Here is a 21,583-nt window from a genome sequence, read left to right as displayed (position 1 = left end):
GCGCCTGGGACTGCCCTCCAGGTAAAATGTGCAAGTGGAGTGCAGCTCGGTGTGGAGTTCACAGGAGGAGAGCAGCGAGCTCAGAGAAGAAATTATACTGCATAGGAATACTTAACAATATAACTAAACATTTAATAAGAGCCACTGGTTCAACGGCAGCTGAGAAAAAAAAAAACCGTTACATAATGAAATTATAATGTAACCTTTCTGTTGGACTTTGTATTGTTAATGCATCAGGAGTCATTACATGGAAAAGGCAAAAAGCGAGAGAGGGAAAATAGAGAAAGAGAGATAATGGATGGAGCTGGTGTTAATACGGAGGATGTTTTTAATAGAATATAGAAGTAAATGTCTTATAAGATTTAATTAAGAATAACAGCATCTCCTCTTTGGGCTGTGGTGACGCTGGTTGCAGCTTTTCTTTATGAAAGGGTAAGAGAGACCTGAAGTAATTGAGCCTCAGCAGATGAAGACCTGCTGCAGGAGTCAGTCTGCAGAACCTTGAGGCTGCATCACCCCCGCTGCTGCACAGAGAGCTGTAGAAAACCAGAAAACCCTGGTCTGGTATATCAGCTGTTGTCGCTATCGTGTCGTTGTGACCTTGGTCGCCTGTTTATTCAAAGTTTATTATTATTGAACGTATCACGTGTTCAAATCGCATCAAATTTGAAACACTGCACTTCCTTGGGCCCTTAACAACACACACGACAATTGTGAAGCCAATAAGATAAATGGTTCTTGAGATGTGCGAGACACCGACACAGAGATTTCTGGAATTATTAGACAGACGTTGCAAAATATCATAAATGTATTTTTAAGTTCTCGTTTGCTTTCTTTCTGTTGCAGTCTTGCTTCCACAACACCTCTGTTATTTCAGTTTTTGTACTAAACTGCCCCTGAACCTGATTCCTGCCTAATGCACCACAACTTTTCATATATCCTCCCCCAAACTTGTATGATTCTCCCTCACATTATATTATATTATATCATATTAAGGAGAAGGATGCAGAATCGCTCAACTGTACGTGCTCATTTTTGTGTTTGAGTGCAAATACATGAGTGTAGGCAGATGTCACCGACCTCCTCGCTGTACTTGCTGATGTAGGAATAGATCTCGTTGAGCGCGCTGAGCATGTTGAACTCTGTGGAGTGGAGTCTGGCCTGCTCTGCCAAATACGCATTCATGTCCTGGTCGCTGATGGATGGCAGCCGGTTGATGTCAGCGTAGTACCTGAGGACCCAGACAAAGCAGCGACATTAGAGACACGCTGAGTCCATGTAAAAGCTCAGTTGAGACCCTGAATTCTCTAAAGTCACATATTTAAGTCATAATATCACTTCCACTAACAACGGGGGCCTGCTGACACAAAATACTTTAACAGAATCTGGCTGAGTAGTGAAGCAGAGACTAAAGAGAATCGTGAATCCATTTCCCAAATATCACAGCTTTTATTTCAAGAGGATGCAAAAAAGATGAGACAAGGGGGGGGATCAGACTGAGGCTGCTCCGGCTCCTACCTCTCTACCCAGCTCTTGTAATTGGGGATATCTTTAGCGTAGAGCAGCTTATTGGATGGAGAGTCTTTGCCAAGGCGGTGCTCTGATGTGGAGCAGGAGTCCATGAAGGTTTGAGCCACGACGGACAGACAGGCGTCCGTGATGCTGCTCTTGTGGATGTCAAACACAAACTGCGGGTTCTTGATCACGTTCACCCAGAAACGCAATGGGAGGCTGCAGGAGGGAGACAAAGAGAATCGGTGAGAGACAGACAGACGTTATCTGAGAGGGTCGGTTGAAGCCGTCGTGTGATGAAAGAAGAAGTTACATCACGGTGTACAGTCGCCTTACCAGTTGCTTTTCCATGTGTGACGTACGTCTGTGTCATGAATGGCATGTTTGTCCGCCTGCTCGTCCAGGAAGTCGAACATGTATTTGATGGCCAAGGGAAGAGAGCTCCCCCTGTGGACCGTGCTGAACAACGTCTCAAATAGGTCGTCGACAAATTTTTGTAGTGTACCCTGGGAGAAGAATGGAAGGTGCACACATGCCGTTAAAAACACGACCTGAATGCAGCGACGTCAGGATAAACGTCAATGAGAACTGAGCATGTTGGGAGTAGAGGAGAGTATTGATGTACCTTGGTCGCTAGCAGCCGGGTCAGATAAATCTCAGAGACCATCTTGCTGCCGCGGTCTCCTTCCTTCTGGTCGCCGTGCTCGTGGTTCTTCACCAGATGCCACACCTTCACACCGCTTTCCAGATCGGGGGTGATCATGGGGGCACGCGATCGCAGGCTGTCGGGACTTCCCGTGTAGCGGAACGACGAGTCTGTCCGGGGAAAGACAAAAATAAATTATCGGTAAGACTAAATGACTGTGATTACAAAAGCTTCCCTTTGTGTAATTTAAGCATACATCTAAAATAGCACACCCACGGCACCTCTCTCATTTCCATCTCTCCTTTGTAACTCATTACAAAGCTGAATCCTGCTCTAAGCCAGGCTGGGGGGGATATTGCAGTGGTGCATAATTTCACAGAACAGCAAAGTGCTGAACGGGGGGGGGGGGGGGAGTTGCTGGTGCCTGGCTTTCGTGCCATCCCTCTTGATATCGGTATCCTTGGTGACACAAGGTGGGTAAAAGCCCGTTTTCCTACATTAGACACAACGTTCAGGACAGCGGCATTTAGAGAAAACAACATATTTATTCTCTGGTTTCCACGTCCATCCTGAATTGTATTTTTTTTCTCCATTTCCCTGCTTATATCATCCCTGCCTCTGTGTCTGGCTGCTCTTAAAAGCCGTCATAATTGGCTCTTCTCTGCCACATTGTGCCAACGCCATGTTGAAAATGTCCCACTCTAATCAACGCATCAAAAGATCCTTAATTTGTTACGCACTGAAGCCACCCTCCTTCATCCACCGATACGTACACTCTCCTCGTCTCGGCTCTCGTGTTCCGGCCTCCTTGCTCTTCCTCACTCAGTCTGAATGATGCTGGTTTTATAGTTTCCCTAATTAGCAGGCATCTACTGCTGGCAGCGCGCTCTCCAGAGATACAGGATCTCCACGAGAAGCTTTCTCACCTGCCTTCAAAAGCTGAGCGGAGCAACAACAAAGCTTTTTGCCGCCGTTACAGCCACTTACACGTTCCAAGTAAGCACGGCTTGCACCTCTGGAGTGGCCCCGAGGGACCAGGGCCTGAGTAAGGGGCTTTGGATGTACGTGGCTGTATGCAGGGTGGATTTGAGGTCCCAAATCCCATCTTAATCCAGTCACTGGATTTTACTGCCTCGCTATTTCGTCATCCCCTCCATCCCCCCCCCTGCACCCTCAGCCTTTTCTCAACTCCCCTCCCTCTATATGACCCACAGCCCCTTCCCTCTCTCACTGCCGTCCCCAGCTCCTGGGCACAGTGGGGCTGCAGGGGAGTTGTGTTCGGGCTGATTTTAAGGCGGCAGGGAGGAGCGGGTGGGTGCCGGGGGTGTAAATTGAGTCAAGATGCTAAGTGTTGAACGTTAAATTGGTATGAATCCATCAGCAAGTGTCGCGGTGCAGCTGTGCCTGCTGCGTCAAACAGTGATTGATGAGGGACGGGCTCATGCCAGCAGAGCTTCTGCTTCCTATGCCGTGGCAAACGCAACTCCAGCGTCTGAGCAGCCGCAACAAATAACACACAAAAATAAAACACAAAAACAACTGAGACTGAAACCTCACTGGAGCTCTATTCCACGACAGATTGTAACGTCCAGATTAAGAAGAAAAAACATCTTAATGCGCTGAAGGTTTCCTCCACATCTGTTTACAAAGCTTTGGTTTTATATCGTCCTCCTGTCTTTCCTCACAACAGTAAGGTGCTTTGTTTCAGAGAGTAATAAAGTGTTCTGCAATCTTTTAAAGGTCATCATGGATATTCCTCATCAGCTCCGTTTCAAATGCCACTCCACATTATTTCACAGAACCCACCCTGGAGACAGAACGCTTCCACTGAGCACCTCCAGGTTCAGAGACTTGTAATTGCTCAGAGAGAAAAGGAACTCAGTTCTTTTTTTTTTGTGGTCGGCAGTTTAAAAGCAGTGTTCACTTTCCATCCCCGATCTGATAATTGGCCTTGCTCACTTATCTTGTTCTGTTTGTGTGAAGCACCATTCACAGAGAATAATTAGCAAGCCCAAGTTGCCTGGTGCTGCTGTGTGTGTGTCTGGCTCAGGACCACAGTCGGTAACCAGCGGCACCAACGACAAGCACATCTGAAGTATGGGTGTATTTCAGTGACTGTGTGAGAAAGATGGACGACCTGTCTCCACTTCCTCCCGCTGTACAGTAACGATGCTAAAATGTCCTGGATTTAAGCGCTGACATCTTGCACCGATGACGTAATTTGGAGTCTGCACAGTAGTTATTTAGAGAGGAGCAGCTGAAGCAGCAGCCCGACCAATCCAAAGTCAGTGTCAGCTGTCACTCATGACCTCTCTCCCCATATTTATACATACACATAATTTTTGGGAGCTGTCAATTATCTTTACAGTGATTGGTGTATTTATAAGAATGTGTGTATAGTTACTGCCTGCACCTAGCAGGCTGCTCTGTATTGCATCATCGTTACGATAGCATCATGCATTTCTCTCGATCGCACCTCTTCTCCATTTCTTTCTCTTTCTCCATGTATCCCAATCTTGTGCCGTCCAACTGAGTTTGGACCCGAGCTGCACAGTTAACTGCAGCAAACGCTGTTGGAGTGAGAAAAAAGGCTGCAAACACCCCCCCCCCCCCCCCCCCCCCCCCCGGCAGCACAAAGACGAGCTCCTCCAAACAGAGCTGAACCCTCAAGGAGAGAGAATCTGGCTTTGTTCATAACTGGAACAAAAGCATTATTGTGTGTTTGTGCAGCAATAATAGCAACATTTGCATGGAAATAACTGTTGATTACCTGTTGAATAGGCTTGAAAATCCATCCATAACTGCCGAATATAATAACAGCATACGCCAAGTGGCATTTCGCAATCAATAGAATCATTTCCCAGCCAAAGAAAGAGTCTGAAAAGAACAATCTGGTCCACAAGCTCACCGTATCTGCTGATGGAGGTGCGTGATATGCTGGCCGAGGTGGGGATGTTGTATGACGAGGTCTGTTTCGGCACCAGAGCCACAACGCAGCGGTCCGACACCTGCGTGAGAAGAGACACATGCAACATGCTAGCATCATATTGTTTGGATGATTTACATGCTATAATTAGAATGAAGTGGAATTTTCCATTCTCCTTTTCTTACATTTGCTCTGCTTGTGCTCAAACTCTGCGTTTGCACTCAGATATTTTTGGTGGACAGATTTCCTGCGCTCCAGCTTCTGCTCTTCTCCTCCTCTCTTCTTCACGCATATTCAGAACCAGCGTTTTTGCATGATAAGAGCTAGAGCGCAGGAAATCCATCTAAGTGCGAGTGAGTGCAAGCGAAGGTATTTGAGTGAAAGCATTACAAAAACCGAATGTGACTCTCTCTCAAACTAAAAGACCACACTCTTGAATGAAAACAGGAGAAAAAACACTTTGAATCAAAGTAATGATATAGATTACAAGAGGGAATGTCAGGTTCCATGTAAATAATCTTACGGAAAACAAAATGTATCCCAATTCCCTCGGCTACCCATCCCTCCCTGTCATATCTGTCCTCCCTGCTGGTCGCTACCACAGCCCCATCGGCTCGGCGGAGTGCAGTGGCTGCGTGATGGCTGCACTCCGCATGCCTGTCACTGTCATCGCCCTTTACAAACATTAGAGACATGGTGTGAGGTTTGAAACGAGGATAAGATGCTCAGAGGAAGAGACGAGGGAGGAGAGAGACTAGAAGGCTGCGTGTCTCATGGCGTAAAGAAAAAGGAGTACATAGGTATAATGACTGCATTAGAGATGCAGTGAATCAGACTCAAAAGAGAAAGATGAAGAGAGGAGGCTGTGTAAGAGACGGTGTGTCATCAAAAAGAGTCAGATACCGAGGTTCATCCTTCTCCCCCGGTGGGTTTCGTATTTACAAAGGAGACTTGGCCTTACATGACGTCTTCCAGTCACTTCGGATCATCTGTAAGATGCTGTAAGATGCTTCTTCACTAAAACCTAACCGTGCATGAAATGCCAATTTCACCCGAATCAATCTTGAATATGCGAGCATTACCACTGCAACTAACGCAGCAAACAAAACTTGCCGTTCTTTTGTTGGGAGCTAAAACAACAAACAGACTTGCTGGCTGGCATTTACAGCCCAACCCCGAGGAGGGATTTCTGCTTCAGACCCTGCACAGAAGAAAAACTGACGAGCCTGCGGTGGAGACGTAAACAAAAGTAAAATGCCAGGCTCCAAAAGGAATACCTCAAAGAGTCGATATAGAAGAGGGAGACATTTCTTCTTTTCATATGTTTTAGCAAGAATTGTTTTTTTCCGTCAACATCCTTTGTGGGAAAATAAGCCGCTGGATGTGGAAAGGACAATTACTGAATTCCTCCTTTCTCTTGAGAGCAAACTTCCCCTAATTCCCCCCCCAGTCTCGTCCTCACCCCTTTGTCCCACTCTTCCCAAACTAATCTCGGCTGTGTTATTAGTTGGATTCGCCATCTGGCTTCTACTGGCCACGCTGGAGAGACGAATGAAGCTGAGGATGAAATCTGGACGAATCCTCTTACTGATGCAGCTCTGGCCCTCAGACCTCTTGAAGAGAAATGAAAATGGTCGCCATAACCCCTTCCCCCCCACCCTCAACTAAAGGTCTCCGACCCTTCGCTCTCCTTCCCAATTTTCTCTGCTTTCCTGCACCTAATTCCTACGGCCTCTCCATCCTATAGCTGCCTCTCGGCTGACGATGCTCAGACCAACTCTAATACACCACCGAAGTGGACTTCCGTGAAGCTTCTATGATACATTTTCCCTGGAGAGCATGAAATAGCCTCTCTGCCGCCCTTCCCTTTTTACACCTCCCTCCATCTCTCCCTCTCTCTTTCTCTCTGCTTTTTATGGCTGACAGAGAGGCTACAGCCGAGATGGGTCCTTGTGATAGAGTAAATGATTGAAGGCGTGCAGATTCGCCCTTCAGGGATAATCCAGTGTGGGGCTGATAGGAGGCAGGTATGATAAGGGCTGTGGGCCCCGCCTGTGATAAGACCTTCCATTAGACAGTGTAGAGCTGACCAGACAGCAGAGTGTGGTCAGCCCATATCTTTCACTTCGCAGCGCTCCCAGCACGAGCCACAGCCCTGGTCCTAGCCTCGGTCCCCTCTGGGTCCCATCACTTCTGGATTCGTGCCCTCAGATCCTGATGCAAATCACGCTCTGCCCAGTAGCTTGGAAACACACGAGCAACAGTCGTCGGGAATGACGAAATGTATAATGGACGATTGCATGTGAATGTGACTCTCTCTCATGGTGTCACATAGTGTCGTTTGAAGAGATTAAGGCCAGTGTGCATACTGACTGAATTTAAGTTGGTTTTTAAAAACAATGAAATATGTCACGGAGGAATCAGTGCAAGTTCTTACAACCTCCAGATAGGACTCAGGGTGCAGCAGCAGTGCAGGATTAATCAAATGCGTCTCTCTTCTTCAATGGAAAACAATATTTGTTCAACGTATTTACTCAGGGAATATTCTACCTCCCAAAATTGGTTATATTCCCTCCTGTCTGCGATGTGTGTTCAGGTTTACACTGACAGCAACAGCGATAGATTAATGAACAGATAGCGATGTAGTACTATCCGTTGTGTCCGGGGCTGTTGAAAATAGCCCAAAATGCCCCAAGTGATGTCTGCAAGTGTGGGTAACAGGATCTCGCTGGCAGGCTCTCCTGGTGTGGTCATCACTGTCTGCTCCGCCTGTTCCTTCGCCGCAGAGGGGAGGACACACAGAGGTCAGCGGGCGGCGGGGGAAAGAAGTTTACGGACCGACTTTACTTTTTGTTTTGACGCAGTCTCAGCCAAAGGGAAAGAGGAAGACGACACTGAACACGAGTCCCCAAAAAATGTATGTAGCAAACAAGTGTTTATAAAAGCCTCAGCATAGTTTAACAGTGACAACCCTGCTGCATGATAATGTCTTGTTTATGAAAATTGCTAATGCTGCTCTCTGCACAAAGTGACTCAGAACTATGAGGCGTCTGAACACGTCTCAAGATGATAGAGATTATGAAGGTGGAGAAGAAAGCTGAGACAAAACCGATCAGTCTGTCAGTGTTTGCCTCTCTGTGCAGATCAGATCTGTGCTGTGTATATGAATGTGCTTTTGTCTTCTTCTATCTTTATCAATGCATGAGCGACTGTTAAAAAATACAGAATCAGAGAGCTGGGTGGGAAGATGGGAGTTAAGTCCCCTGACGATGAATGCAAAGGTTCGGAATACAGATCCTGAACTAATTTTAAACGTGTGTATTTATGTTTTTAATTTCTGGAAGGTGGACATTTCCATTTCCAGCTTATGTAAACCATTATTTCCCATGTGGCCGGGTAAATAGCCAATGGGGTTTCTTGGGATGCTGCGAGTCCAATGAATTTTAATGTCGCTGTCTGGCTCCTGTGTCTCTGTTACGGGAGAATTAGCAAAGACTCAAGGTGTTGCCCAGTCTCATTCGGCATATTTCAGACCCCCTTTCAATATCTCCACTTTACAACTTCCTGTTTTTGCCTTCCAAGCTTTTTCCCCTCACTCTGGGGCCTAATGAGCTGTGCTCCCTCGCTGTGATGGAGAGCCAGATGTGCTGCAGGAGCTGCCAATGTGGTGGCATGGCGTACGACGCAAAAAAACACATTCAGGCTCACTCGCCGGGGCCACTGCCAGCTCATCAAAACAGTAATGATGCACAAGTGTCTATGTCGTTTCATCCCACTCTCATCTCATCGCTGCCCTGTTCCTCCACGCTGTCTCTCTCTTTCTTTTCCTCTCTCTTCTGCATGTTGCCCTGCAGCCTGCCACCATCTCCTCTGAAGTTGCAGTGCTGGGCCTTTCCGTTCTGCACAGGGGAACTTTAGATCCGAGATCAATAGCGGCCCTCAGATCTGCCAACGAGTGAGTGAAAACGTAGAGCGGCCACACACGCGTTATTGTGTGCCCTGTGGTGTTTCCCCTCGGCTAACAACTGCAGACGGATTGCGACGCAAAAGAATGGACAAAAAACAACACAAGAGCCCATTACGGTGTGGAAGCAAACATGCTGCACGGCTTCATCAAGGATTAAAGCACCGCAGAGACCAGAGAAGAAGAGGTGCGCAGAGCCAGGGAGGGAGGAGAGGAGAGGAGAGGAGAAGAGAATGCCCCCAAATGACTTAGAAAAAAAACATAAACAAGCCAAAAGTGCAAAGTGAAAACCTGAGAAAGTTGTGACAGTGAAGGTGAGGACCGAAAGGCAGGGTGACAGGGGAGAGGAGAGAAGCTGCGTGGCGCCAAGTCCCCTGTGAAGGACACTGTGACGTGTCCCTTCCTCTAATGACTCCTGCATCTGTTAAATTATTCTGCTTACTCTGCTGGGGCAGGAGTTCACACTGACCCCCCACTGTCACAGCTTGAGCTCTGCCAGACCTCATCTCCTTTTTTCTGCATAAAGACGGAGCAGCGTCTCCTGGCCCCGCGGTTCCGGTGTCCAGCCACAGCTGCAGCTCTGTCCCGGCCGCTGCTCTTGACCAGGTAGCCTTCAATCCAGCCCCACGCCGTCTTAAAGCAGATGGCTGACTAATGAGAGCTGCTTGAGCACGAGCTGGAAGAGAATCATGACCTGTGGAGATGGCTGTCTTCACATTCCGCCTGGTCTTTTTCTTTCTCCATTTCATTCCTCTTTCTTTTCTGGCTACATCTCACTGCCTCTTTGTCTAATTTTTTTTCATTAAAATATTTCAGCAGCCATAAGGTCTCCCTAAAAATGCAAAACTCCACTTCACTTTTCTTTTTTGCTTAACAAGGGGCAACGAACCCTCAATCTGTGAGGTGTGACTCGAGTCTCTACGTCTGAAGAGAAAGGGAGAGGCGGCCGACAGCGTGACTAACTGTTATGTGCGCACAAGTCAACGGGGCAAAGGGGCGAGAACAAGAGCGATCCCGTCCGCCCTGACTCGAGCAGCCTCTTCTCTCCGGGGAGGAGGGAGAAGTGGCGGCTGAGATGTTGAGAGTTCATCTCTCCTGCCACCTGCACAGTAATTGTCCTCTATTCTGCGAGTCACTTGGATCACACCAGACACGGGGCATGCAAATGAGGAGCTGAAAATTGGCCGTCTAAGAGTCAACAGCAGGAAACATCAAAGTTTGGCAAGGTGCAGTGTGTGGTGCAATTTACATAATAAAAGCCGCAGCAGAAACTGAACTGAAATGAGCCTTTTCTCTGTGACAAAAAGAAAACGAGGTGAAGTGCGAGAGTTAATTAAGAGAAAACATTTTCACGAAAGCCTTTGTGTGTGTTTTACCTGGTAGTGCATGAGAGTGTTGAGTCGCTTCCAGTCGTTTTCTATCTTGGTGGTGATGTCTTCATCCTGCAACACCACGCGAGCCATTCGCCCCTGGCGCCACTCTGAGGGCACAAACACACACACAAACACAATAAATAATTTTGTTTGTCTTGGTGTGAGAGGAGAAGTTTGGTGTGATGTGTTTATTTGTCCAGTACATGTGAAAACCACGTGTTCCGGAAAGTGTAATTGGTTTTATGGCTTCACAACCTTCCAGCGCAATCATCAACTGTGCTAAGATCAGTGCGACTTCCTTGTGGCACAGAACTAACTTTTCTTTCAAACCTCATTTGCATTTCAGTCGGAGGAACGTCATCGCACACGGCTCCCGAAGAGAGAGCTCTCCACACACATTACCCAAACATGGAGACACCAACAGCCGACTTCTCGTACTGCTCTCGGCACCTCTGACACGCATCTTAATTAAACATTACACACGAACAATGTCATGGCGTATATATGCAGGCAGGCTGCGCAGTTTAATTGGTACTTGTGTCCTAGAGATGGCGTGCCATTAGCATACACAGCCGTCGTCCTGTCAGGGTCAGAAAGAAAAGACGAGCCGAGGAGAGAAGACGGCGCGAGAAGTGATCTAAAAGAAAATCACCTCCTTTCAAAAGGTAAAAATAGGAGGCAGGTGGAAACAAGTGGAAGCTTTGAGCAGTGCTGGAGGAGAGGGGGCGGCTGACGGCTTGTTGTGGGGCAATGAAATGATAATAAGGGTGCTGATGGGGAAGTGGACAGCCATTGTGGCTCTCGTGCCGGGTGTGATCATTGATTTTCTCCTCTGTTGACTGGGTTTTATTACTCTGTGCCTCTGCCAGGGGAACACATGATATCTCTGCTTGGCACAACATCCTCCGAAAACTGTCGCACCTACACTCGGCTCTGCCGGAAAAACAACATCATAATAATAAAAATAAAAAAAAGACACAAAAGCAGCCGCACGTGTCCCCACACAGACACGTGCACACTCTCACACTGACGCACACGCTCAATTTACTTTTCAAGGTAGCAGAGAGAAAGGGTGAGGAATGGACAGAGGAGAACGAGAGAGAGGACAGTGGATGGACAGAGGGCTGGTTGGGGGGGGTGATGGATGATGTTCTGATTTGCAGTATGCACGGGGGGGGGGCTTTTGTTCTCTTTGCCCATGTGAAGTGAGAGGAGGGAGGGGGGCAACGGGAGGCAAGTTAAGGAGAGGAGAGGAGGTGGCAGACTGCGTGGGAGTGGCGCCCAGCATGAGGCTGCAGAGCCCGTCTGTCGGCTCTTACCTGGGTCAGCCAGCCAGCGACATCACACACACACACACACACACACACACACACACACACACACACACACACACACACACACACACACACACATTAACACACACACATTAACACACGCACACTCCTCAGTCTCCATCCACTGTGTCTTACTGGCTCTGCCGTGCAGCCAGACGGAGGGACGCAGCACAGTGTCAGTCAGCTTGATAGAAGGCCTGGCAGCAGCACAGTGGGGCTGGCTGGCTCACTGGGCTGCTGGAACACAGCTTTTATCACACTAATGCCCTGATAATCTGTACACATGGCGAGGTTTTCTCTCACTGATACATTAATCTGTGGGTATGAAGGATTTCGCACCTGCCAACTGCATCTGTGAGCGTCTGTGTGTGTGTGTGTGTGTGTGTGTGTGTGTGTGGGTGTGTGTGTGTTCATATGTGCAAGTGCATGTTTGTGCCGTACCGAGGTCCATGTCCACAGCTCGTGGCCGCTGAGAATACGGCATATTCTTGTAAACGGCGTCCAGTATCTTCTCCTTCACTTGGGTGATGGTGTCACAGTTCAGCACCTTCACTGGAATCTCCGGACTGTTCTCGTTGTCCGGGTTCACACAGTTCAGGATCTGGATTGTACAGATGGGGAAAAATAAAGTCACTTGGGGAAACGAGGGAGCAGAGGTGTCCGACTTGGGTACAGCTTGAGGCTTCGCCCTCATTAGAGTCTCCTGGGAGCATGGCACGAGCTTTAAGAAACCATTTCCGCTTTCCCTGGCATCCCGAAATCTAATTTCACACCTTCGGCGGGATACCAATTTCCAGCTCTGCCGGGGTATTAGTGCGTAATGAGCCAAATTTCCAGTCAGAGCAATCAGAGCATTTTCATGTCACATGCTGGCTGTGTGAGTGTGTTTTTTTGTGTCTCTTTGGTGTGTTCCAATCTGCACAGCCACCAACTCTGGTGTTGCACCAACACTGGAGCCTGTGGGATCACTAGTTGTTTTCTTTCCACGCAGGCAGGAGGGAACCGAGCACAGCAGACCCAACTATCATCTTAACAATGCTTTATGGAGAAGAAGTAACAACGGAAAAAACTAAATTAGGAAACGCAATAGATAATATATGTGGACTTCTGTGTATTTCAGCTTGGCATCGTTTGAACCTTTGAGCCAAGTGCTCCCTGTGCTTTACGTCATGTGTCTGCCTGTGTGTTTATATCCGTGCACACTTCTTTCGGCCTCTTCGAGTGCCACATACCAGTGTTTTGTACTCAATCTGCTGGCGGATGAGTTTGTCTTCACTCAGGGAGTAGCGGGCCTCTCCGGTGATGGCATCAATGGGCCCTTTCTCCATCTGCTGCTTGATGGCGCAGTACAGCATGAACAGTGGCTCCCCAGCACACTCCTGCAAACACACACACACACACACACACACACACACACACACACACACACACACAAAAACCAAACAGATTGACACGCATTAGAAAACAAAATAATCCATGAGACTGAAAACACCTACAAGTCCACCTATTGCACACATCTGACAATGTGCGATCACACGTTTAATTTAGAAACGTGCTGAATAAGATACACAAGTTATATTCGTATGTGTGAGTACATAAAAACACAAGCTCTATGCGCTGCTTGGTGCACCAACCTTGAGGAATTTGTGAAGAAGGAAGGCAAACCAGTTCGTGAGCATCTTCTCTGCGACCGACTCCGTTCTGAAATGACATGACAAAAACAGGAAAACACATTTTACTCAGTGTTTCTTTTTCCTTTCCTATTGATATTCCAGAAGTTTTAGATAATAGAGGTGTTGCATAATTCATGAGGTTATGAGCAAGACTTCAGGGAGGTTATCTTGGCATCCTGGGTGGGTGCGTCTCGCCGCCGGTTCTGCCTGTGTACCGTCTGCAACGCTGCGGTCACGGTGAATGAGCAGAGCCGAGCAGAGCGCAGAGAGGGCGTCTGTGCGTGCGTGGTTTGTGTGCGTGCGCAAGTTAAAATGTGTGAGACTGTGTATGCATAAATGTGAGCGGTAGCCGAGTGTGTGTCTGTAGTCATGTGTGGTCGAACACGGCGGGACTTCATCAGCTGTGACAAGCCTCAGCTGTTGAGAGAGACGAGTGCTGTCGCAGCCAGGTGACACCTGATCACAGCCAAAAAGCATCTCTCCTCTTCCTCCCTCACCTTCTCTCCCTTCCCAGTCAATCACACATGGAGGTACAGCTCGCTGCTGGGCTTGATTAGGCATGAAAACTACACAAGTGTGCAATGACCTCGCCGCTATTTCTAACACGGCACACAAGAGGACTGAGTGTACGTCTTTTTATGATTCCTGCTCGTATCTTCCTCCGAAACGGCAGACAAACATCCCCCCATCTGCCTCATTAGCACCATCATGGAACAGTGGAGAAGCAGAAGTTAGACGTACAAAAAATAAAAAGACAGAACACCAAACAGCCAGGTGGGAATGGTTAACAAGCGTGAAGCATAGATGAAAGGGTTAGTTCTGTGCAACTCATGTGGACGAGCACCTGAGGTGCATAACAAGCTGCCTCAACTCCACAGCTCCTCGCTGCTCTTTCACCTTCTCCGTTTGACTGCGTCAGAACAGAATTAACTAGAGTGGCACTCGGTGGAGCGCAGGCCTCCGCCAACGGCCGACAGTCCCCTTAAATCAACCAAGCCAACAAAACAATGCACATCATCACATAATAATCTCCCCTGCAGGAGAATGATAGGTCTCCTCATCAAGATCCATAAATTATTAACATCGAAACTGGTGAGATATCTTGGGGAGCTACCAGGTGAGTTAGCAGGAGACCCCCCCCACAGGGATGCTTGAGTCCTCCTGCAGTGGAAGCAGGTTCGGCTGCACTGTCAATAATGGTCTATCTATCTATCTATCTATCTATCTATCTATCTATCTATCTATCTATCTATCTATCTATCTATCTATCTATCTATCTATCTATCTATCTATCTATCTATCCATCCATCCATCCATCCATCCATCCATCCATCCATCCATCTATCTATCTATCTATCTATCTATCCATCCATCCGTCTATCTATCCGTCCATCTATCTATCCATCCATCTAACCATCTATCTAACCATCTATCTATCTATCTATCTATCTATCTATCTATCTATCTATCTATCTATCTATCTATCTATCTATCTATCTATCTCTCTATCTATCTATCTATCTATCTATCTATCTATCTATCTATCTATCTATCTATCTATCTATCTATCTATCTATCCATCCATCCATCCAACCAACCAACCAACCTACAATCAGAAAACAGAGCCTCCTTGATGGATGTAAAAAATAAACGTTACCTGTACAGGCACTGACACCAAAACTGGTTTGTATGGGATATTGATTTTTCCACCAGCCCGTTTTCGGTCCACACCATTATCTCTGTCACTTCTCCCACTAGCTCCTAACGAAGCTGCTCACTCATCACAAGTTAACATGCCTTGTTAAAAGGCCCCACAGTCTGTGGCAGCTTCTGATTGTCACCTGGCCGCAGATGATTACTCCCCCATCAGCTTGTACATCAGCGTTGCCTATTTGAATAGAAATGCTTTGAGAAAAAAAAAAATGACCCTCTTAATGTGGCAGGAAATTACAGTGATTACTCTGGTGGATATGATGGAGGGGCCTTACAGTGCACGGTGCTGAACTAAGGATTAGAAGGAATTGAAGCTGCCAGGTATTAAAGACAAGCTGGAAGGCTTCCGTCTCCTCAGAGCTAAATAGTACTGGGGATGATTATACCTATTCAGACTCTGAATGGACCTGGAGGGAGATTATGACTATTATGGAGATAATTGCGTTAAGTCGTGTTCGAGGGGTATAAGTAAGCAGAAGTCCCGGAAGAATAGTCTGAGCCGGAGAAAAAGGTTACAACAGCAAACGTTTTAGTTGCCGAGACTAGAAAAAGAGCTGGTCACTCGAATGAGACATTTAAGAATGACACATCCTTTTCTCTCTTTCACATGCAAATGCAGGACTTTGCCCTTCAGCTGCAAGACAGTGGCGGAGAGGCTGCCTTTTGCTTTGAATGACGTGTTGTGATGTTGTCGCTCACGCCTGGAGGCAGTTCCTCTGTGAACGAGACTGCCGGCCAGACTATTGGCAGCTCGCTGAGGGGATGGAGAGCGGGATGACAGAAAGTGTAACGTGCCAACAAGGGGGGGGGGGGAGATGTAGATTAGTTCACCCAGTTTCAGCTGCAGCATGAGAGAGAAAACACTGCTCAAAAGCCAAAATCTGAGGAGGTGCACGCTCCTGAGCATGTGTAGCTGCTTCCTCTGCGGTGACACACATGCACCAGCTCCACCCTCTCCCTTCGTCTTTGTCATCCCGACATATACAAACAAACAGGAGAGGGTTTAGATGCACAGAGAAAGGGAGACACACACACACACAGACGGTGCAGCACAACAAAAAGTCTTCATTCACAAACACAATAAGGAGCCGCTGCGAGTGCCGGAGGCTTCAGTTTCACGCTGAAAAAAAAAACTAAATATATTGTAGATCTTTTTTTGACAACACCCCAAATCCCTGTGTAATTGCCCCCCTACCCTGCTTATCACATCCCCCCCCAGCTCGTATGAGTATTGAGTGTGTTAGAAGTTAATGGAACCTATTAAGCATTTTAATAAGCTCAGCAAGTCCCGAAGAAGGAAGTCAAATAAAGGCTTTTGTGCGGGGGCTACGCCGACTCCCCCTTAATATCTTCGATGCACTTTCTTCTCCTCCTTCTCCTTTCCTTCTTGTCCTCCTCCTCATCTGCCTCCACTTCCCTCTTTCAATTAATTGAGTTCCATTAATGAACATCAGGATTTCATTATCCCACATAATGTTTAAGAGGGGGTCTCGCATCCCCCCCCATTTCTGGTCTCCTAATGGCAGCTGGGATGGAGGGGGGGGGGCGATATTAGCAGGCGGCGGAATGTCTTTCAATGAAACGAATGCCAAACACAATACTGGCGCTCTTAATAATGCTGTACTCCATTGCTCTGCATGGGCGGAAATCTCATTACTAAACGCTGAGGAGAAAAATAATACAAGATTGAAAAGTCTCAAGGTGATAGAAGCAATGTTCTGTGATTCCATTAAAAGAACATTATGAAGAGGAGGGAAGAGAGAGAAACCGGGTGAGGAGAATGGCTGTGGCAAAACTCGAGGAGATAATGGAGAGAACGGAGAATGGAGTTTAATGTCAAAAAAGAAGTGGCGAGCTATTCTAGGAGGCTCTGGCGGGGGTCGTCGAACGCCGTGAGAGTTCCAGTAATAATGGACAATGCGGTGAAGTGAGCGGACAGGTCGAGCACAGGCAGAGGAGGCGAGCGCAAGAATGTATTCTGCTAATGGCGGAAAAATACAATCCAAACACCGCGAGGTGCAGCATCAGTTCCACTTAGTGCGCTGGAGAGCGAGGAAATCAAACACATTGTCAGAGCTTACACACGCTTTCAGAAAGCTTCAAGGGGAATGTTAGTGTCTGCGAGCAAAGATCTTTTCCACACCGAGAGAAAGAAAGCGTCTCACATCTTTAAATACAAAGGGGGCCAGAGCTGCTTTGAACCGCCGCGCCTCAGAGGAGCACGAGTGCACGGATTCCAGGAGCTGATTGGTGATATTACATCTTTGCTACGTGGAGGCAAACGCTCTGATTTGTTTGACTTTGCATGACGGACGGTAAAATGGGATCCAGCACTTAGCAGAAGCGTAACACACACAAACTGTCCTCTGGCATTCAAACACAACCAGCCCACGATCACTCTCAGCCAATGACACGAGCCCACTGCGTGCGTCGCATTCTCAGTGGCCGTTACGCAGTCAACCAGTTCCTCAAATAAGTGCCATTGATTTGTTCTCCATCCTCTTTAATCTGCCACGAGGCTCTTTTGCATGCAATCAGTCTTTTTTCCTCATTCTAGGATCCGCCGCTCCAGCCCATTCAGCTTCTTTTCAGGAGAGGAGCCCAAACTTTCTCCTGCTGCATATTTATGCCCGGCTGTAAACATATTAGGCGCCGCCAGTGGAATCTACTGTCGGCAAATGTACCCATCAGATCAAGAGGGATGTTGTTTTAACAGCCATTTTACCAAGTCCACCTTTAACCCTGAAAACTCATTACTCACAGTTTTTTTCTTTTTTTCTTTATCAAAAATCTGAAATTATTCGGGCATTATCTATATTTTTCGGACTCTGTATAAACAGTTTAGTGACAGTGGAGTGAAATAAGTTAATCTAATATTATCAGTCTCAATAAAGTCCAGATAGCACATCAGCAATTTAACAGTAAAATATGAAAGAACTTCTATCAGGAGATAATCTGCCGTGTGAGAGAGAGAGAGAGTGAGAGAGAGAGAGAGAGAGAACGGTGTGTTGGAGGCGGACGGAGCTGGTGAGCGGCAGGCGGAGACCAAGTGTTAATCAGAAGAAGTTTACACGTCGTTAATGTGCTGCCCACGTAACCTGAACTCTGTGGAAAGCCTCCACAGCCTCCGACTAATTTTCCAGATTAATATGTTTATGAGTTGCCTAGCTGCAGCTCCTACCGCTGAATCCCGCTCCGACGCATTCAACGTTTCCCCTTCACCCCCCCCCCCCACTCGTCCTCCCTCCTGTCTTCCCCTCTCCCTCTGCACTGTGGTTAGTGATGGCCCGGTGCTTCATCTTGTCACTGGAACTCACCGCAGGAACGGGGATCAATAATTAAGGGACTTTGCTGGAAGAGCCACATCGTACTGCTTTTGTGTTATAACTTCTCTATGCATCTATACTCTCGTATACACACACTTAACAATATATAGAACACACACACACACACACACACACGCTGCTGCATACAGGAATGATTTAAAGGTACAGTGTAGAGTTTTCATGGCAGGGACGGTTAAGTTGTTCGTAGTGTTTTGTGCTTTTAATCCTTTTACATTAGATATTAGATAATATTCTCTATGTTTCATCCCATAAAACACCCAAAACCAACGAGTGTAGCCCATATAACTGAATCCATATTATTAGAATAACATCATTGAACAATAACTATTCAAAACCACACACATGAGATCAACTTTTAAGTGACCCAGACATTTATTTAGAGTTAAAGGTCCAGTGTGTCGGATTCTCTATTGGCAGAAATTGAACAATCACCTGAAACTAAGATTCTTTGGTGTTTTTGTTACTTGAGAATGAGCCGTTATATCTACATCAAGAGCAGGTCCTCTTCCAGGGAGGCTGCCATGTTGAGCCTCCATGTTTCTACAGTAGCCTGGAGTGGACAAACCAAAACACGGATCTAGTCATGACCATTCCTGTCTTCATGTTGCCTGTAGATTCCTCTCCACACCTAAAAGTAGGGGTAAGGCGAGGACGTATTCCACGTATGGCCATCTGCAACCTCACCACTAGATGCCACTAAACCCTACACACTGGTACTTTAACCCTTACGAATACCAACTTGTTTTGTAAATACTCAAAACTGTCCCGAACAAATAGACTTTTAACACTAGTGTGAGAAATTCTTGCAACAGCTACAAATCCCATGTGTCTTAGGCGGATATATAGTAATTTTTCCATCCATGCATATTATCTACCTCTCTATCTTTTGTGCAGAATGTGGACTATCCTTTACCAAACAGCCATTTGGATCGTACACATTAAACATTGATGACTTTAACGTGCCACGCAGGGAGCATGAGGATAACATGCTACGGCACCACGACAGATGGAACTATTTCCGTATCTTTGACTGTAATGCTTGTGCGAGTGTGGTTTCCTCTTCGAGGGTCGAGGACGCTCCCGCTCGTGGACATGTTCCCCTCTAGAGAGAATCATTCATTCAAACAGCCGAAGAGACGGCGAAGCTCTTTGCTGGGACACTCTCCACCCACTGTAATATAAATGAGGACAGGAAGTAGGTTGGGTGACCCGGAGGACCTTGCTGTATGTTGGCTCTCTCCTGCAGCCATGTAAACTTTTCCCAGGGACTGTAAGCTCACCAATAATTCATCCAGAACAACAGTGAGAGTGACCGCTGCTTCTACTTATCTACTCAGAGGACACTGGATCCCAGCGTATCCAGCACAGCTTTTATTAAGTGAACCAGAATCCACTTGCACAAACGTGTGGCACCCAGACTGACACATTTGGACATCATCAAAAAAAGATCAAGGATCTGCTTACATGCTCATTGTAAGCAGTGTTCATTAATACCAGAAAACAGAGAGCGTTTCTCTATGCTATTATATGAGATATAAGACTGAGGTGAGCCAATAGAGAAGACAACTGAGCGGGAACATGGCAACAAAGCGGCCGCCTCACTCTGCGCCCTGCACAAACACAATTACCGCTTAGAGACGTGCTCAATTTGACTATCATCATAGACGTGTGCATGTGTGCGAGTCAGCTGGTCGGCCTCTGCTTTTTTCTCGGCAATAGACGATGAGGAAGGCAACAACGGGAAAAGCGCCACGTCAAATCGATAATCCCTTGAACTCCTCAGAAAAAACGAGGAGTGAAATGTGGACATTTAGCCCTGTACCCGGGATTACGGGACGCCGTTCCTAATAAGGGAGGGGAAATGAAAACTGTCGTATGAAATAGCAGCTCAATCCAGGTCCAGGTGAGGCTGCGTCACCTCAGTCCACTTCTCTGTCTTTCCACCTCCAGCTCTGTTTGCCTCTGTCTGTTGTTGTTTACCCTGACTACTAATGTGGCTTTTTTTTTCAAATACAGACACTGAGGGAACATTAACATCGGAAAGAAAGGTGTCGTTTTGAAAGTGCAGCAGCCGCCTGCTCTCACTGAATCTGCTTATTAGTCATGTAAACATAATCAAAAAAGCCACGCAGAGAGTGGGGCTTTCAGAACGCCTGTTCACGGTGACCGCGCTTTGTACGTTCTGTTTTCTTTTCAGCCGAGCTTTTGTCTGCCGCTGCCTCCGCGCGCGCACAGAGCCGCCGCGGCAGCCGAGGAAACCTGGGCCAGGACTTAGCAGGTGTTTAAAGTTTTAACACATTATCCCAACTCCCCTGGAAAACAACGTTCACTGGAGACACAGAGACGGAGGGAGAGAAAAAAAAAAAAGAAAGTTAAGTCAAACCGCCTCTGAATGTTTCATAAGGTGCCTGAGCCTGGAGGATAACTGAGACTGACATCGGCAATGAGAGAGAGCGGGGGGGGGAGCGACAGACTGAGAGAGAGAATGTGGAATTTCAGAGAGGATTCAGATGTTTCTCCCGACGTGGAGAGGGCGCGCGGCGTTTATCTCAGCGTACTGTAGATTTTGCCGTGGCACTCATTACAAGCCTTGTTCTGGGAAGTGTTCTGCACGGCAACGCAGGGGAGAATCAGAATGCATCCACCCACAAGAGAAAGAACCAAGAACATACGGCTCTAAAAAAATCACTCCTCATCTGTCTGTCTATATGTATTTAAATGAGAGTTGTGTTTTTAATATCTCCATAAATATCCTCGGGGCACGAGATCACATATCCACAAATATACAGTGAAATAAATCGTATATTCTTCTTTTAATCAAATCAAACACCTGAAACTAAATCACAGTGTTTCCTGAGGATTAAGGCAAATTCCTCTTAATGAACATGTATAATTTTAAAGAGGCTTTTGTTTTTATTAGTTTATGTAAATCTTTATTTAATTTGATTATTTAAAATGTTCCTGTTGTATGTATTAAATCATTAACTAATGTATTAATGGGCTTTTCTTTGTTGATTTTGTTGAAAGCTTTCGGGGGATGATATTCACTTCAAAACCAATTCACAGAGTTTAATTAATAGATTGGATAAATTACT

The 21,583-nt window shown here is 46.8% G+C and overlaps 1 protein-coding gene across 1 annotated transcript in view; it reads right to left on the bottom strand.

Moving 5' to 3' along the window:
• The window catches only part of plxna2 (plexin A2), a 163,972-nt gene that overhangs the window by 3,980 nt on the left and 138,409 nt on the right, over window positions 1-21,583 (bottom strand). Inside the window, exons 23-31 of the mRNA XM_034589887.1 lie at window positions 13,390-13,456; window positions 12,988-13,134; window positions 12,197-12,356; window positions 10,425-10,528; window positions 5,067-5,166; window positions 2,138-2,328; window positions 1,849-2,018; window positions 1,519-1,731; window positions 1,081-1,231 (exon numbers count right to left, since the gene is read on the bottom strand). Of these exons, the coding sequence (XP_034445778.1) occupies window positions 1,081-1,231; window positions 1,519-1,731; window positions 1,849-2,018; window positions 2,138-2,328; window positions 5,067-5,166; window positions 10,425-10,528; window positions 12,197-12,356; window positions 12,988-13,134; window positions 13,390-13,456 (1,303 nt within the window). The remainder of the gene's footprint in view (window positions 1-1,080; window positions 1,232-1,518; window positions 1,732-1,848; window positions 2,019-2,137; window positions 2,329-5,066; window positions 5,167-10,424; window positions 10,529-12,196; window positions 12,357-12,987; window positions 13,135-13,389; window positions 13,457-21,583) is intronic.

Source organism: Hippoglossus hippoglossus, chromosome 7, assembly GCF_009819705.1.
Source record: "Hippoglossus hippoglossus isolate fHipHip1 chromosome 7, fHipHip1.pri, whole genome shotgun sequence".
NCBI classification, from domain to species: Eukaryota; Metazoa; Chordata; class Actinopteri; order Pleuronectiformes; family Pleuronectidae; genus Hippoglossus; species Hippoglossus hippoglossus.
This window is presented reverse-complemented; position numbering and strand designations above follow the sequence as displayed.